This window comes from Balaenoptera physalus (assembly GCF_965194825.1).
Source record: "Balaenoptera physalus genome assembly, chromosome: 18".
NCBI lineage: Eukaryota > Metazoa > Chordata > Mammalia > Artiodactyla > Balaenopteridae > Balaenoptera > Balaenoptera physalus.
The window spans coordinates 80871948-80889472 of NC_138899.1; the positions used below are offsets into that span (position 1 = coordinate 80871948).

Genomic DNA, 17525 nt, shown 5'->3' on the forward strand with positions numbered 1-17525 from the left:
CACAAAAGAATGAAATCAGACCCTTAATCTTGTATCACATACAAAAATGAAATCAAAATGGATTAAAGGCCCAAACGTAAAAAGACCTAAAACTATAAAACTCCTAGAAAAAAAACATAGGGGAAAATTCCATGGCATTGGACTTAGTAATGATTTCTTAGCTATAATACCAAAAAGCACAGGCAACAAAAGCAAAAACAGACCAATGGGACTACATCAAATATAAAAACTTTTGTGCATCAAAGAACCCGATCAACAGAATTTAAGAAAAGCAACCTATAGAATGGGAGAAAATATCTGCAAAGTATATACCCAATAAAGAATTCCTACAACTCAACAACAAAAAAATCAAATAACCCAGTTAAAAAATGGGCAAAGTACTTGTACAGACATTTCTTCAAAGATGATATACAAATGGCCAAAGAGCATATGAAAAGATAGTCAACATCACTAATCATCAGAGAAATGCAAATCAAAACCACAATGAGAATCACCTCATACCCATTAAAGTTGCTACTATCAAAAAAATAGAAAATAACAAGTGTTAGTGAAGGTGTAGAGAAACTGGAACCCTTGTGCACTGTTGGTGGGATTGTAAAATGGTGTAACCACTATGGAAAACAGTATGGAGGTTCCCCCAATAATTAAACATAGAACTACCATATGATCCAGCAATCCCACTTCTGGGTATATATCCAAAGAATTGAAAACAGGGTCTCAAGATATTTGCACACCCATGTTCATAGCAGCACTATTCACAACAGCCAAGAGGTGGAAGCAACCCAAGTGTCCATGGAACAAAATGCGGTCCATCCATACAATGGAATGTTATTCAGCCTTAAAAAGGGAGGAGATCCTGACACAGGCTATATACCGTGGATGAACCTTGAGGACATTATGCTACATGAAATAAGCCAGTCACAAAAGGACAAAAACTGTATGATTCCACTTCTACGTGGTACCTAGAATAGTCAAACTCATAAAGACAGTAGAATGGTGGGGGCCAGGGGCTGGCGGAGGGAGATGGGGGTTGTTGTTTAATGGGGACAGAGTTTCAGTTTGGGAAGACAGAGAGTTCCAGGGATCTGTTTCACAACAATGGGAATTAATTTAACACTACCAACGTGTACATTTAAGAACAGTTAAGATGGTAAATTATGTGTTTTTTACCACAATAAAAAAAATTCACTTACTGGAGGTCTTCTGCCGTGACTAGTTTTCACAGCTTGCTGAAAAGCTGTGTCATTCTCCAATTCCTAAAAATGAAAAGGCAAACTTAACATTCAACATGAAGTGACAATTTTTTTAAATGTTTAACCTCGACTGTTTGGTGTTCACGATCCTCTATAATCCATCTTCCTCCCTCTGCTGACATCCAGGTAGGGCTCAAGGACTCCTGTCCTCAAATCCCCCTTCACACTACAAAATGCCAAAGCCCCTTCCCCCCTTAGGGAGAGGAGTACTGACAATGTCAGTCAAGTTTAAGGCCATTTCACTGGCTACTGTTTAAATGGGTGCTATCAACACACGTGGTTAAAAGATCAAGTCTGCAAGGATATGGCCTTTCTTCTGTTTCTCTTTTCCAAGCAGCTGGAGCGGTAGGAACAGAGAATCCCCCCCATCCTTTTTCCCTCTCTCCCTCCCCTCTCTTCTTCCATATTCTGGACCATGGCTAGGAGCCTTACCTGAGAAAACCTTAGGACAGAAAAGGCTGTATCCTCTCCCAGAAATGGAGCAAACACTTGCTCTGGTTTCATCTCTGCTTGCCCAACTGAAAATGGCTTTTCATCTCACGGGAGAGGTAAAGTCTGAGATTCAGACTAGAGCCAGGCTAGGCTCCACCGGGTCCAACCTGTGATGCCACTTGGAACCAAAGCCTCCGTTGAAATAAAACATTACTATGCTTTGCTGATTCCTGACCTATGTTCACATTCTCCCTGAGGAATCTGAGGAAAGTAACATTAGTCAAGTGCAAGATACCAGTGTTTCCGAGGTTTCTGGACAAAATGCCATTGTAGCCTCTCTCAAAAGCACCAAGCCTCTCCAACTGCCAGTCTAAGCAGCCTTTGTCCCCTGTCCCTTCAGCAGCACAAATTCAGCTCCAGCCCTCTGTACATCTGTGCTCAGTACTCACACTCACCTCTGATTTACTGCAATCTACTTCCCACAGAAACAAACTTGCTGATTATTAAAAAACAAACATAAACAATACACAAAAAATGGAGTCGATATCAATTAGCGTTTTAAAACCTTGGAGACAATTAAAGTAAAATGTTTGTATAACCAGGATGCTAATACAATGTACTTTAAATGTGATTATGTACAAGGATTCTTCTTTAATTTTCCTTCAAAATAATCTTCATAACCTTCCATATCAACTACATAAAATGAAGTAAGTACACAAGTCTCAGCCATAGAAACCAGGCAACTTTCACACGAAGTACAAAGCCACGGGCTGCCTTTGAAATAATTATACTACCTTGGCACATCTTTTAGGAAAAGCCTTCCAGTATTCCTAAATTATTAGTAAAATTTGATTTATCAGCTCAGCAAAGTCTCAATGACAAACTAAAAATTGACAACAAATTCTCCAATTACAAATACCAAATCAACACAACTTTTGTCATTTTTTCCTTTGTTCATGATTTGATTAACAATTTGCATAATCTACGAACACCTTAGGAACTGTTTCAAGTCATTCAGTTATATATTAATTTACTCCAATTAATTAAAATAAAAGAAAACCATGGGTAAACCAAATTTTTTATTTTACTGTGTGATTTATTTTTGTGTATGATATTCCGAATATTTGCTTCAAGTTAAATAATGAAGCCACACTGTGATGACCTGAAGAGTTAGGAAGTTTCTCTGATGTTTTCAAGAATGATCATGATGATATATTAATTCCACTTGTGGGACTCTACCCAAGGAAATGTTTGATCACAATAGAGAAAATTATTTATGCATAAAATTACTCATTGTGCTATTGTTATTAATAGGGGCAGAAAACTATAAATAATTATCCTATAGTCAGAAAATAATCAACTGTATATAGTCAGTACTATGCAGCCATTAAAATTATATTTAAATTTTTAGTACCATGAAACTTTGTTTATGATGTAGCCGAATGTAAATAAGCAAACAGAAAAGGAAACATTAGTTCAATTCCAAACACGCTAAAAGAAAATTGTATGTGTATGCATGAAGGAAAGACAAAAGCAACAAAATGTTAACCGTACTCATTTCTGACTGCTGGTATTATGGGTAATTTTGTTTTTCAACAATGAGCACATATTTTTTTTTTATACATATAACTTTTACGACTGGGAGAAAGGGGGAGATTCAATGGTTTTCATAATTTATACTTGCTTAGGAAAATGCCCATGCTTTAATACAAATTTTTAAAAACTAGTCTACGTAATCATATCCGTGTATGTATAAGTGTTTGTATACAGGGAGGGAAAAACCTGAATATATTAAAAGACACGGGAATACAGCAAAACATTGGGTGATATGTATAATACAGGTGATCTTCAGGTAACAGTATTCATGTCATTTTATTTTTTTCTCCCATCTTATGTATTTTTCAAATTTTCTATGATGAGCAGTATCTCCTAGATTTTTATTTCACATAGAGTAAGTGAATGATTTCTATTTTATTTTCTTGCTTTCTCTCTAGGTCTCAAATTCACAGGCAAACATTTTTCTCCAGAGGAAAAAACAATTCAAAAATGACTGAAAGCCATATGAAAAACTCTAGAATGAGATTTCCTAAATTAGTTTAAAGTCCTCTAAATGCTAATATTTGATTCTTAAATACTAGCAAGTAAATTAACGCCCACATCCTTCATCCTTACTTTCTTTCACATGCTAATTCAAGATAACTTTATAAAGAGTTTTCTTTGGTTTTTGTCTTTTACAATTTGGAAACTATAACTCTCACAATAATGTAAACAGATTTAAAATATTCAAGAATTTCTCTTAGTAACAATTTCATCCTGTAATTACTATACTACTAAATATTAAGCAGATATAGGTTTGTTGACATAAGCGAATATTCATAAAAGGGAAAAAGCAGGTGACAAAACAGTACACACAGTATGATACCATTTTATCCAAAAACATATACAGTATACATATACACATACATATGTGCATAGGGAAACATTTAGCGTTAAGCACTGTGAGTTAATGTTTATCTCTGGGTGGTGACAGTTTCTATGATTTTAATTTTTCTTTATATTTATTTTTATTCTCTAATTTTTCTATAAAATACTTGTATAATTTAATTCAAAGAAGAAAAATAACTATATGACATTTCAAATTTAGAACATTAAAAAAACTGATTTTAGGTACTTCAAGTGATCTAAGTCTTGTAACTTACATATTCAGATAATTAGTACAGAAGAATACAAGTATATAATTGATCCTAATTCTTTTCCATAAACTTTTTCACATCTTTATGCTGCTATTATTACTATTGGTAGAAGTTAGTACAGTCTTCAGTAATAGCACTTTTCTAGGCTTTTAATCAACTTACTTAATCTAAAGCATGATAAAGCAGAACACTCAAATCCAAAATTTTCATGAACCAGCTGGTTAGCAAAGACCAATGTAAAAAAAAAAAAAAAAAAAAAAAAACACAAATTTTTTTTTTTTACCTCGGTATCATAGGTTGGATTGTAGTCATTATAACCAGAATAAAGATCATCTTCATCTGTCTCTGGGGCCAGGTGTACATTTTGCATCATTTGTACCTATGAAAAATCACTGCTGTAAATGTATTCTTGGAATAAGAAATAATTGTTAATTGAAATAAAGTATAACTATTTAACAACCTTCCTGGTCAAATTTATCTCTACATGTGTTTATGGCTTAAACTTTTTTTCAGGTCAAATTCTTAAAACTAGGCATCAAAACAGACACAAAGGTCAATGGAACAGAACAGAGAGACCCCAAAAAACCCATGCATATATGGTCAACTGATTTATGACAAAGGAGCCAAGAATATACAATGGGGAAAGGACAGTCTCTTCAATAAATGGTGCTGGGAAAACTGGACGGCCACATACAAAAAATAAATCTGGGCCCCTACCTTACACCATAAACAAAAATCAACTCAAAATGGATTAAGGACCTGAAACCATAAACTCCTAGAAGTAAACATAAACAGTAAGTGCCTTGACATCGGTCTTGGTGATATTTTTTTTTGGATTTGACACCAAAAGCAATGGCAACAAAACTAAAAATAGATAAGTGGGACTATATCAAACTTAAAAGTTTCTGCACAGCAAATGAAACCATCAACAAAATGAAAAGGCAACCTACTGAATATCTGCAAATCATATATCTGATGAGGGGTTAATATCCAAAATATACAAAGAACTCACGCAACTCAACAACAACAACAAAAACTCGATTAAAAAATGGGCAGAGGGGGGACGTCCCCGGCGGCGCAGTGGTTGAGAGTCTGCCTGCCAATGCAGGGGACACAGGTTCGAGCCCTGGTCCAGGAAGATCCCACATGCCACGGAGCAACTGGGCCCGTGAGCCACAATTACTGAGCCTGTGCGTCTGAAGCCTGTGTTCCGCAACAAGAGAGGTCGCGATAGTGAGAGGCCCACGCACCGCGATGAAGAGTGGCCCCTGCTTGCCACAACTAGAGAAAGCCGTCGCACAGAAACGAAGACCCAACACAGCCATAAATAAAATAAAATTAAAAAAAAAAAAATTCACCTATGCTGACTCCTGTCCCTTCCCTTCTTTAAAAAAAAAAAGGACAGAGGGGACCTCCCTGGTGGCGCAGTAGTTAAGAATCTGCCTGCCAATGCAGGGGACACGAGTTCGATCCCTGGTCCAGGAAGATAGATCCCACACGCCTCAGAACAACTAAGCTCGTGCGCCACAACTACTGAGCCTGTGCTCAAGAGCCCACGAGCCACAACTACTTAAGCCCGCGCGCCTAGAGCCCGTGCTCCGCAACAAGAGAAGCCACCGCAATGAGAAGCCTGCACACCGCGACGAAGAGTAGCCCCCGCTCGCCGCAACTAGAGAAACCCCACGTGCAGCAACGAAGACCCAACGCAGCCAAAAATAAAACTAATTTAAAAAACTAGGTGTCAAAACATTCATTCATTGCACTTGTTTCACATTTATTCCACACCCACTACATTAAAAGGACAGTGATAGACACAGCTGATTGTACTGATTTTCAAGGAGCTTAGTATCAAGTGAAGAAAGGTATATAATAGTCAATTATAATGCAAGGCAGAAATCACGAACACCTACCATAGGGCTAAATTAAAGAGACCAACAACACAAAATGTCAGCAAGCATATGGAGCAATCAGAATACTCATATGTTGTTTAGTGGTAGTGTAAAATGGTACAACTTTAGGAAAAAATCTGGCAGTCTCATGAAATTAACATATATCTCTTATGACCCAGCAATTCCACTCCAAAGTATTTACCCAAGAGAAATGAAAACTTATGTCTATAAAAAGATTTAAGTGTATTTACAGGAGCTTTATTCACAACATCCAAAAATTGGAAACAGACCATACCCATCAATAGAATGGATAAGCAAAAGGTGGCATATTTAATGCAATGAAGTACTACTCAGCAATAAAGAACAGTGCACTGATGACATTTGTAACAATACATAAAAATCTCAGTTATGCTGAGCGAAAGCCTCACACAAAACAGTACCTAATGTATGTTTCAAGTCCTAGAACAGGCAAAACCATGGCAGAAAACAATCAGAACACTAGTTGCTTCTTAGAGGTGGGGGGTAGGGACTGAATGGAAAAGGGCATGACAGAATTTTCTGAAGTGATAAATGTTCTATATCTTGACAGGTGATTTGGTTACACAGGTGTATGCATTTGCAAAAACTCAGTAAACGCGTACTTGAGATTTCTGCTTTTTACTGTTTGTAAATTTTTTCTTGAAAGAAAAATCTATAAACAAATACTGAACTATAATTAATATACATACTCAAATATTTAAGGGCAAACTTAGTATCTGTAATTTAGTTTGAAATGCGTAAAAATAAGATGGATAAAAGGATTGATAAGTGATAAAGCAAGTACAAAAAATTGTTAATGGTATAATCTATGTAGCAGGTATGATGTTCACTGAAAAATTCTTTAAAATTTGCTGTAGATTTGCAGAGTAAATTTTCATAATAAAATGTGAAAAAAGTACAAAACAAGATGAAATAGATGTCAAAGCAAAGTAAAATAGAAGCATGGGAGAAATGTAATTATTGTGTACATATACTATAAATGTAGTAATTACTAGAGAACTGGGGAAGAATTCCCAGAAGACGACTCATTCAAATTGAGTCAATATTTTTGGCAATTTGGGAAGGGGGTTGTCTAGTTACCCAAGAAATGTAGTACTGAATTACTTTGTGTATCTCAAAATACATATTATCTTTCAAGCTTGTACAATATTGTGTCAGTAAATTCCTACAAAAATTTCAGCTTAATCTTATTGCTCAGTAAAATGCCAAATATATGTGGCTACTCATAAACTTTTAACATTACTTTAATAATAAAATTATTAATCTTTTGATATAATTCACATACCATAAAATTTACCCTTTAAGTACCATTCAGTGGTTTTTAGTATATTCACAAGGTTGTGCAGCCATCACCGCTATCCAATTCCAGAACATTTCATCACCCCATGAAGAACCCTGGGGCCCTTTAGCAGTCACTCTCCATTTCTCCCTCCTCCTGTCTCAGAGGATTTGCCGATTCTGGACATTCCACATAAAAGGAATTATCCAATATGTGGCCTTTTGTGTCTGGCTTCTTTCACTTAGCATTTTTTCAAGGGTCATCCACAGTATAGCATGTATCAGTACTTTATTCCTTTTTATGGCTGAATAATATTCCATCATAAGGATATACAACATTTTGTCTATTAGTTAATGGACATTTGGATTGTTTCCACTTTTAACTACTATGAGTAGCTACTGCAAGACTTCCCGGGTGGTCCAGTGGTTAAGAATCCACCTTCCAATGCAGGGGACCTGGGTTCGATCCCTGGTGAGGGAACTAAGATCCCTTTTGCCACAGGGCAACTAAGCCCGTGTGCTGCAACTACAAACCACGCAAGCCACAACTAGAGATCCCACGCGCCACAACGAAGATCCTGCACATCACAACTAAAGATCCTGCATGCCACAACTAAGACCTGACACAGCCAAAAAATAAAAGTAAATAAATATTTTTTTTAAAAACTACTGCACTATGGGGAATTCTCTGGCGGTCCAGTGGTTAGGACTCAGTGCTTGGCAGAGCCAAAAAAGAAAAAAGAATCCCTTATATGTTCTTGATACTAGACCTTGTCAGATAAATGACTATCAACTATTTTCTCCCATTCTGTGCACTCTTTCTACCTCTCGACAGTGTCCTTGGAAACACAAAGGTTTTTAATTTTGATGATGCACACATATATTTTTCTTTGGTTGTTTGTGCTTTGGGTGTTACAGCTAAAAAACCACTGCCTAATCCAAGGTCAAGAAGATTTACACCTGTTTTCTTCTAAGAGTTTTATGGCTTTAGCTCTTAGATTTAGGTCTTGAGAGTTAATTTCTCATTACCTTTCGGAGATGAAAATTCACTATGAGAGCAAATGTCAATCATATAGAAATGTTCATTCCAAAATAACCCCCCAAAATATTGTCAGTGGTAGAAGACATACAAAATATTTTAACTTAAAAGTTTTAGGTCAGGTAATGGGACACCAGTGGTTCTCAAAGGTCAGCGTGTGTCAGAAACCCAAGGGCTGGGACTTCCCTGGCGGTCTAGTGGTTGGGGCTCCACGCTTCCACTGCAGGGGACCTGGGTTCGATCCCTGGTCCAGGAAATAGGATCCCACGTGCCATGCCGCGCGGCCAAAACAACAACAAACAAATCTATGCTAAACTGATAGGCAAAGTAATTTTGAAAAAACGAAAGAAACCCAAGGGCTTGTTAAAATCAGACTGCCACTCCCCCATACCGGTTTCTGATTCACCAAGTCTCAGGTGGGAGTCGCCATCACCCCCCTCCACCCCTTGGAATGTGGGTTTCTAACAAGTTCCCAAGCGTTGCTCCTGCTGCTGCTGCCCCGGGAACCACACTGTGAGGACCATTGTGCTCAACAGGAACCACCTGATTACAAGCCCCATTTAAGTCAATTTAGCTTACACGTCTCTCAGAACAACAAGCAGCTTTTACAACTGGAGATCCTTTCTGCTGGGCTGTCCCCAGACCTGAGAGAGACTCGGGCTGCCCGACGCGGAGGGTAGGGTGCGGTGGGGAAAGGTGAAGCACCCAGGGAACAGCTAAGGCGGCGGAGGTCCGCCACGGCCCGGGTTTCCCGGGTTCTGTTGCCAAGGCAGCTCCCAAGCTCGCGCTGTCTGGACTGAGCGCGGGAAGCGACCCCCACCCCGCCTCCCCGGGGCCCCGCCCCCGTCCCCACCTGCGGCCTCCCGCCCCCCCGGGGACCGCACCGGACAGCCCGGCCGCCCAGTGGAGCGGACTGACTCCGGCCCGGAATGCCCACCTCCGCGAGACGGGGCCCGAGCTCGTGCCTCCCTCACCCGCCGAGCCTTCCCGGGCATTTCCGAGCTTCCCGTCACGAACGCTGGGTCAGGGGCTGGAGGGCCGCGCGCGGGCTGCGGGCGGGGGCGCACGGGCCGGCGGCGGGGGAGGGGCAGAGCCCCCGCGCCCCTCACACGGCCCCCCCGGAGGGCGGCGGGCACCCGCGCCGCCCCGGGCCCTCTCCTACCTCGCGGCGAGGGGAGCAGGGAGACCGCGAAGGCTGCGGGGTCGCAGCGGCCTTTCCGGGACTCGGCGGAGAGCTGCGCGGCCGGGACGTTGCCACGCGCGGTTCCAAGGAAGCCGCTCCCACAGTGCTCCGCGAGGGGGCGGGGCCGAGTCTGGAGAGCGGGGAGGGGCCTGAGCGGAGAGGGGCGGGGCCAGCCCCAGGGAGGGAGCTGGAGGCGAGGGGCCCCGCGGAGGCGGTCCTGGCGGGCGGTGCGTGGGACAGCAACTGGGGGGAAGCCCACGTCTCCTAGATCCTGATGAAATCATCCGGAAGGCAGATCACCGGCGGGTGGTGCTGGTTGCTGTGAATAGCTCCGGTGGCCGCCGCACTAGCCTGTGAGCCCTGGAAGCGCGTCCGGGCAGCTCTGGCTGTCTGGGCACCGCCCCCCCCCCCGCCCGCCGCGGTTCCCCCTGGTCCCGGCTAGAGCCCAGGCCGCCCGCGCGGCCCCGCGCACGTCGTGGTCCTGTCATGTCCTGTGCTCCTGCCCTGGACACCTCGAGGGCGGCCCGAGACGCGCCAAGGCCGGCACCCAGCCTGAGCGACGCTCAGCAAGAGAACGAGGAATGAAGTTCATAACCGGTTCACATCATTAAAGTTTGTCTTAAATTTTCAAAATAAATTGGCGGGGAGGCGTCTAAAGACACCAGTGTAATTAGTGAGTTTTAAACTTTAAGTACATGTTGAGAGACAATTCTCCATGAGTCTCTTGCTTCTGTTCGGACCACTGTGATGGTTAATGTAATTGTCAGTTGGACCGTGGTACCCAGTTTTTTTTTTCAAACACCAGTCATGTTGGTGTGAAGGTGTTTTTCAGATGTGACAGCAGTTAAATCAGCAGACTTTGAGCAAAGCAGATTACCTCCATAATGTGGGTGGGCCTCACCCAATCAGTTGAAGGGTTTAAGAATGAACAGACTGAGGTCCCCAAGGAAGAGGGAATTCTGCCTCAGACGCGTTCAGACTCAGCTGCAACATCAGCTCTGCCCTGGGTCTCCAGCTGCTCCCACAGCTGCCTGAGCTGATTCCTTAAAGTCATTTCCCTCCCACTGTGTCGACTAATACATATTCTCTAATACTAATACGACTAATACGAGTATTTTTTGACGACGTTTGTATAGGGAACAGCTTTGGAAGACTGAGATGTTGTCTCCCTCCAGTGCAAAAGGCGGGTTGTGCCCTCTACCATATTAGGGATGATGTCTGAGCACCGTGCTGGCCTGCAGTTCATCATAAAAAACTGAGGTTTCCAAAGTTTAGGGTCCCTCAGCTGTGACACAAACTCACTGTGTGTGCAGCAGCCGCCTGGGCTACCCCTGTGAGACTGGGGAGGTGAGTGGGCACAGGGATTGTGAAGCTCAGGCTGCTTGCTGGGCTGTGACAATAAGGTCCTCTGTCTCTGACCAGGTGTTTCTGCCAGCTGTCAGGACACCCTGTTAGCTTGTCAGCTCAGAGATCTGGTAAAGTCTTACACAGCTCTTGAGAGTATCTAGCTACCCAGCCTGGCTCAAAGTAGCTGTTCACTACATGTTTGGTGAATTAATTCCTGAACACTGTAGAGCCCTTCAAATCACTGCACTTCGATATATAGAAACCATTTTCATTATCTGTTTAGATCTCCAGGCTGTAAATTTCCAGCTCCCTCGATTTTTTTAAAAAATATTTATTTATTTATTTATTTTGGCTGTTAGTTGGAGCATGCAGGATCTATTTTTAAAATTTTATTTGTTTACTTATTTTTGGCTGCGTTGGGTCGTTGCTGCGCGCAGTCTTTCTTTAGTTGCAGCGAGCGAGGGCTACTCTTCGTTGGGGTGCACAGGCTTCTCATTGCGGTGGCTTCTCTTGTTGCGGAGCATGGGCTCTAGGCGCGTGGGCTTCAGTAGTTGTGGCACGCGGGCTTAATAGTCGTGGCACGCAGGCTCTAGAGCTCAGGCTCAGTAGTTGTGGCTCACGGGCTTAGTTGCTCCACGGCATGTGGAATCTTCCCGGACCAGGGCTCGAACCCGTATCCCCTGCACTGGCAGGTGGATTCTTAACCACTGTGCCACCAGGGAAGCCCGCATGCAGGATCTTTAGTTGCAGCATGCAGACTCCTTAGTGACAACGTGCGGGATCTAGTTCCCCGACCAGGGATCGAACCTTGGCCCCCTGCATTGGGAGCGTGGAGCCTTACCCACTGGACCACCAAGAAACTCCTGATTTTTTTTTTTTTTGTTTAATTGGAAACAAGTTCAAGTTCCTTTAAACTTGGTTGCCCTTTAAGTATGATACAGTTATTTGCCCAGGGAGTGCTCATGATCATCTCCTTCATTTTATTTTATTTATTCTTTTATTAATTAATTAATTTATTTATTTATTTATTTATTTATGGCTGGGTTGGGTCTTCTTTGCTGCGCCTGGGCTTTCTCCAGTTGCCGTGAGCGGGGGCTACTCTTCGTTGTGGTGCGCGGGTTTCTCATTGCGGTGGCCTCTCTTGTTGCGGAGCATAGGCTCCAGGCTCACGGGCTTTCAGTAGCTGTGGCTTGAAGGCTCTAGAGTGCAGGCTCAGTAGTTGTGGCACACGGGCTTAGTTGCTACGCGGCATGTGGGATCTTCCCGGACCAGGGCTCAAACCCGTGTCTCCTGCATTGGCAGGCGGATTCTTTTTTTTTTTTTTTTTAATTTTTATTTATTTATTTATTATTTTTGGCTGTGTTGGGTCTTCGTTTCTGTGCGAGGGCTTTCTCTAGTTGCGGCGAGTGGGGGCCACTCTTCATCGCGGTGCGCGGGCCCCTCACTGTCGCGGCCTCTCTTGTTGCGGAGCACAGGCTCCAGACGCGCAGGCTCAGTAATTGTGGCTCACGGGCCTAGTTGCCCCGCGGCATGTGGGATCTTCCCAGACCAGGGCTCGAACCCGTGTCTCCTGCATTGGCAGGCAGATTCTCAACCATTGCGCCACCAGGGAAGCCCGGCAGGCGGATTCTTAACCACTGCGCCACCAGGGAACTCCCCTTCATTTTAAATGTTGTAATGAAGCTACTATTTTTAAAATATATTTATTTATTTACTTGGCTGCATCGGGTCATAGTTGTGGCACGCGGGATCTTCCTTGCGGCATGCGGGCTCTTTAGTTGCGGCAAGGCACACTCCTAATGCAGGGGGGCCCGGGTTCGAGCCCTGGTCGGGGAACTAGATCCCGCATGCCACAACTAAGAGCTCATATGCCGCAACTAAAGATCCTACATGCCGTAACTGAAGCTACTATTTATTAAGCACATGCCTACATCGGCAGACAAAATGTTAAGGTCACATAGCTCATATTACTAAAATATAAGCTCCAGAGAGAACAGAGATTCTTGTTTCCATCACTTCCAACCTGGAGGGCTAAGCAGCAGACAATCACTGCACTTTGTGGTGTTTTTCTGGGCAGAAGAGGTGAAAGGTTTTCACAGTGCCTAATAAATTACTTATTAGATAAACCAAGTGTTGCCAAGCTGGGGTGGGAATCCAGTGGTGGTAACACCTATGGTGTACTTGAGTAAACTTTTACGAATAAACAGTAACTATAGAACTGTGTTATGAGCTCTGATAGTGGTAGATCCACAGGACCTCACGTACGCCAGGTGTTAGGGACCGAATCGTGGCCCCCAAATTCAAATGTGGAAGCCCTGACCCCCAGGACCTCAGACTGTGACAGTATTTGGAGACGGGGCCTTTAAAGAGGGATTAAGTTAAAAGGAGGCCTCGCGGGTGCTCTTGCCGCCTGGTTTCCTTCACTTCCGGACTCTTCTCACCGCCTCCTCAGCACTCTTCCATCTTCTCTCTTGCTGTCACTCAGTCTATTCTCCACACTGCAGCCAAAGTGATCGCCCTTCAGTGAAAATCTGATCACCTTGTTCTCTGCTCAGAGCCTTTTGGTGCCCTCTCTCCCCCCTGGCCTTGACCTCTGGACAAAGTCTAAACTCCATGTTGTGCCTTACAAGGCTCTTCAGGGGTCAGGACACAGGATTCTTTGCGGCAGCCAAGAAAAATCAATTCTTGCTAACTGAAGCAGAAAAGGAATTTTTTCTTTTCGATATTGGGTAACTCAGAATTGTCAGAGAGGTTGAGGAACAAGGTTTGGAAAAGCAACAGCAGCTCAGGCAGGCAAGACCCAGCCAAAGTCGTCTCACGGGAGCGAGCTGCCGGCGTCATGACCAGCCCTCCCCGTTTGCTCAGGCAAACCAGGACCAATTGGTCGCCCTGCTTAGTCGGCTGCTGTGGCCCTGCCATCTCAATACCTTGAGGCCTTCTTGCCGGTGGACGTGCTGTCACACAGCTGTGCTCTGGCACGTACCACTTTACCACTGGACCCTGGTTCCATCATAGCCACTGTGAACCGTTTCTAACCACCCTGCCCTTTGTCTGCCTTCTTGCTGGGTCTGAGCCCCAGATGGGAATGCCAGGTTGCTGTGTGTCGGTCAAAGGCCGTGCTCTGGCTTCCAGGGAGCTCAGACGGAGGGTGTCTGCTCCCCGAAGCTTCCTCTCACCCATTTTGGGATCCTCCTAGAATACAAAGGGTGTCAGATGCTGGGCAGCCAACAATGTCCATGGACAAATGTCCACGACACCACCCCTCCCCTTGCCCTCCTTGCCGGCACGTCGTGCCCTGGCCATACTTGCTTTCAAGTCTCTCTCACCTCCAGGCCTTCACAGCACACTATTCTCTTTTCCTAAAATGATCTTTCCTAATGTCCTCTTAGCCTGGCCACCCCTCTCCAGAAGGCCTTCCCTAGTCGCTGAGTACTAGTTTGCTAGGGCAGCCGTAACAAAGTACCACATACTAGGTGGCTTAAAAACAGAAATTTACTTCTCAGTGTGCTGGAGGCTGAACTTCAAGATCAAGGTGTGGGCAGGCGTGGTTTCTTCTGAGGCCTCTCCTTGGTCTGGCCGCTCTCTGCTACCCCTTCTCATGGTCTCCCTCTGGGCATGGCACCCTGTGTGTCCTAATCTTCTCTTATGAGGACATGAGTCACATTGGATGAAGACCCACCCGCAAGGCCTCCTTTTAATTTAATCCCCCGAATCCCCCGTCTCCAAATACTGTCACATTCTGAGGTCCTGGGGGTCAGGGCTTCCACATTTGAATTTGGGGGACACAATTCGTTCCCTAACACCTGGTGTACGGTGGATCTACCACTATCAGAGCTCATAACACAGTTCTATAGTTACTGTTTATTCGTAAAAGTTTACTCAAGTACACCATAGGTGTTACCACCACTGGATTCCCACCCCAGCTTAGCAACACTTGGTTTATCTAATAAGTAATTTATTAGGCACTGTGAAAACCTTTCACCTCTTCTGCCTGGAAAAATACCATGAAATGCAGAGACTGCCTGTTAAATATTTTAAATTATCATGGCATTTTATTTTTTTTTTGGCCCTAAAAGCTGAAAGCAAATTAGCCTGAAAATGTAGAGTGAAATTTTTTTTCTCATCTTTTTTTTTTAAATAAATTTATTTATTTATTTATTCATTTTTCGCTGCATTGGGTCTTCATTGCTGCGTGCGGGCTTTTCTCTAGTTGCAGCGAGCAGGGCTACTCTTCCTTGCGGTGCGCGGGCTTCTCGTCTTGGTGGCTTCTCTTTTGTGGAGCCTGGGCTCTAGGTGCAGGGGCTTCATGAAACAGTGAAATTCAGTGCTTTCTACTGTCAGCATTAAGTATTTTTATTGCTCTGTGTCAGCTATATTCAGGGTCTAACAGTAACATTTGTTCATTCGTTCATTCATTCATTCAAGTGTAAGAGTTTCACCAATGGATAAGCCAGAAATAAGGCATTCCTGGCAGATGGAAAAACGTTTGTAAGCTGCACTGTCTAATATGGTAACCATTAGCCGCTGGTAAATATTTGAAATGAAGTTTAAGTCAATTCAATTTAATTTTTATTTGTTTTATTTTTGGCTGCGTTGGGTCTTCGTTGTAGTGCATGGGCTTCTCATTGTGGTGGCTTCTCTTGTTGCAGAGCATGGGCTCTAGGCGTGCGGGCTTCAGTAGTTGTGGCTCGTGGGCTCTAGAGCTCAGGCTCAGTAGTTGTGGCACATGGGCTTAGTTGCTCCGCGGCATGTGGGATCTTCCTGGACCAGGGCTCGCACCTGTGTCCCCTGCATTAGCAGGCGGATTCTTAACCACTGAGTCACCAGGGAAGCCCTCAATTTAAATCAACTATAAAGTTTAGTTCCTTAGTCTCATTAGCTGCATTCCACAGGTGTGTGTTGGAGACCCATGTGCAGAACTTTTCCATCATCACACAAGGGTCTACAGGCAGTGCTGGGAGGACGCAGAGAACATTAAACTCACTTGACTGCACCTGAAAACAGTTGGAATAAACTATAGTTGTTTGTAAGCCCTGAAGCATGATCTAAAGAATCATTAGTGACCTGATAGTATTTTTTTAAATATGTGTGAGATAAATTCTTCATAGTATTCTTTTAAGTATGTGTGAGATAAATTCTTCTAACTATCTATAATAATTCAATACAGAATGTTGAGAAATGAATTATTGTTTTTGTTTTTTGTTTTTTTGGCCATGCCGACTGTCTTGCGGGATCTTAGTTCCCCAACCAGGGATTGAACCTGTGCCCCCTGCAGTGGAAATGCCGAGTTCTAACCACTGGACCGCCAGGGAATTTCCGAGAAATGAATTATTGTTGTATTTACATGTGCTCTTCAAAATTCTCCGTATGAAGAACTAGATATCACTTCACTGAAACACTGTTAGTCACCACATTGATTCGGTTCGTGTTTGAGTGGGTTTGTTTAATTCCAGGGGCACATGGGGGTGGTTTGGGAAGATGTTAGGTTTTGTCTTTTTGAGGTGGCTTGTATATAACATTGTTGAACTGAGTCAAAAGGCAAGAAAAATCTTTTTTATTGCAAATGTGTCTCTATCCAGCAATGACTTTGAAAGGGAGATCTAAGTACTTTCTCTACAACCCCAGAAAAGAAAGTCAAGGTCCCTCAGGGTGAGGGTCCCACCTGTCTTGCTTAACTGAGACCCCCTGCTGGTTGACTGAGCCCCTTACCTTCTGTCTTGGTTTCTCACCCTGAGCCTCCTGCCACCCCCAGAATCCTGAGCCCAGGCAGAGATGAAATCCTTGAGTGACATCTTCTCTGAGTGAATTCAGAAATCATCTGGAGGGAATTCCCTGATGGTCTAGTGGTTAGGGCTTTATGCTCTCACTGCTGAGGGCCCGGGTTCAATCCCTGGTTGGGGAACTAAGATCCCACAAGGGGCTGCGCATGTGGCCAAAAAAAAAAAAAAGAGAAATCATCTGGACAGAAGCCATAGTGATTATAATGGTTATGAAATGCTGAGTTTCTGACAAGGAGCTACGATCTATCTGGACACAGTTACATTCAAGCACACGGATTCCCTAGATGATAATATACTCATCACAGCCTGTGTCACATATGGTTGTACAGGTTGTGCACTGCAGAAGGGGGCTACATCTAAGGAGGGGTTATTCACATAATAGGTATCATAGATTTGCTGCTTATAATAATAATAAAAACAATTTTCCAGAAGATGGCAGTAAAGTATCTTGTTCTAAAACATCAGTATAGTATGACAGTTTTCTGGGGCTGGGAATATAGTGTCTTGAGGAAAAAGTGCCTTTTTCTTACTTACACAAAGGTGTGAAATGGCTTATCACTTGCTCTAGGTCCTGTAGAAAATCAGCCCTCTA

General features: G+C 43.4%; 1 protein-coding gene across 14 annotated transcripts in view; it reads right to left on the reverse strand.

The window, feature by feature from the left end:
• Window positions 1-9936, reverse strand: part of IFT88 (intraflagellar transport 88) — an 80906-nt gene extending 70970 nt beyond the window's left edge. For 4 of the 14 annotated variants that reach the window (XM_082435110.1, XM_082435108.1, XM_082435107.1 and 1 more), the window contains exons 1-3: window positions 9598-9728; window positions 4662-4757; window positions 1194-1256 (exon numbers count right to left, since the gene is read on the reverse strand). In XM_082435110.1, coding sequence (XP_082291236.1) covers window positions 1194-1256; window positions 4662-4757; window positions 9598-9618 — 180 coding nt within the window. In that variant the 5' untranslated portion in view covers window positions 9619-9728. Of the gene's footprint in view, window positions 1-1193; window positions 1257-4661; window positions 4758-9560; window positions 9732-9785 lie in introns of those variants that run through there. The other 10 variants (XR_014256195.1, XM_082435109.1, XM_082435105.1 and 7 more) reach the window with 8 other exon arrangements.
• Window positions 9937-17525: the final 7589 nt, after the last annotated feature.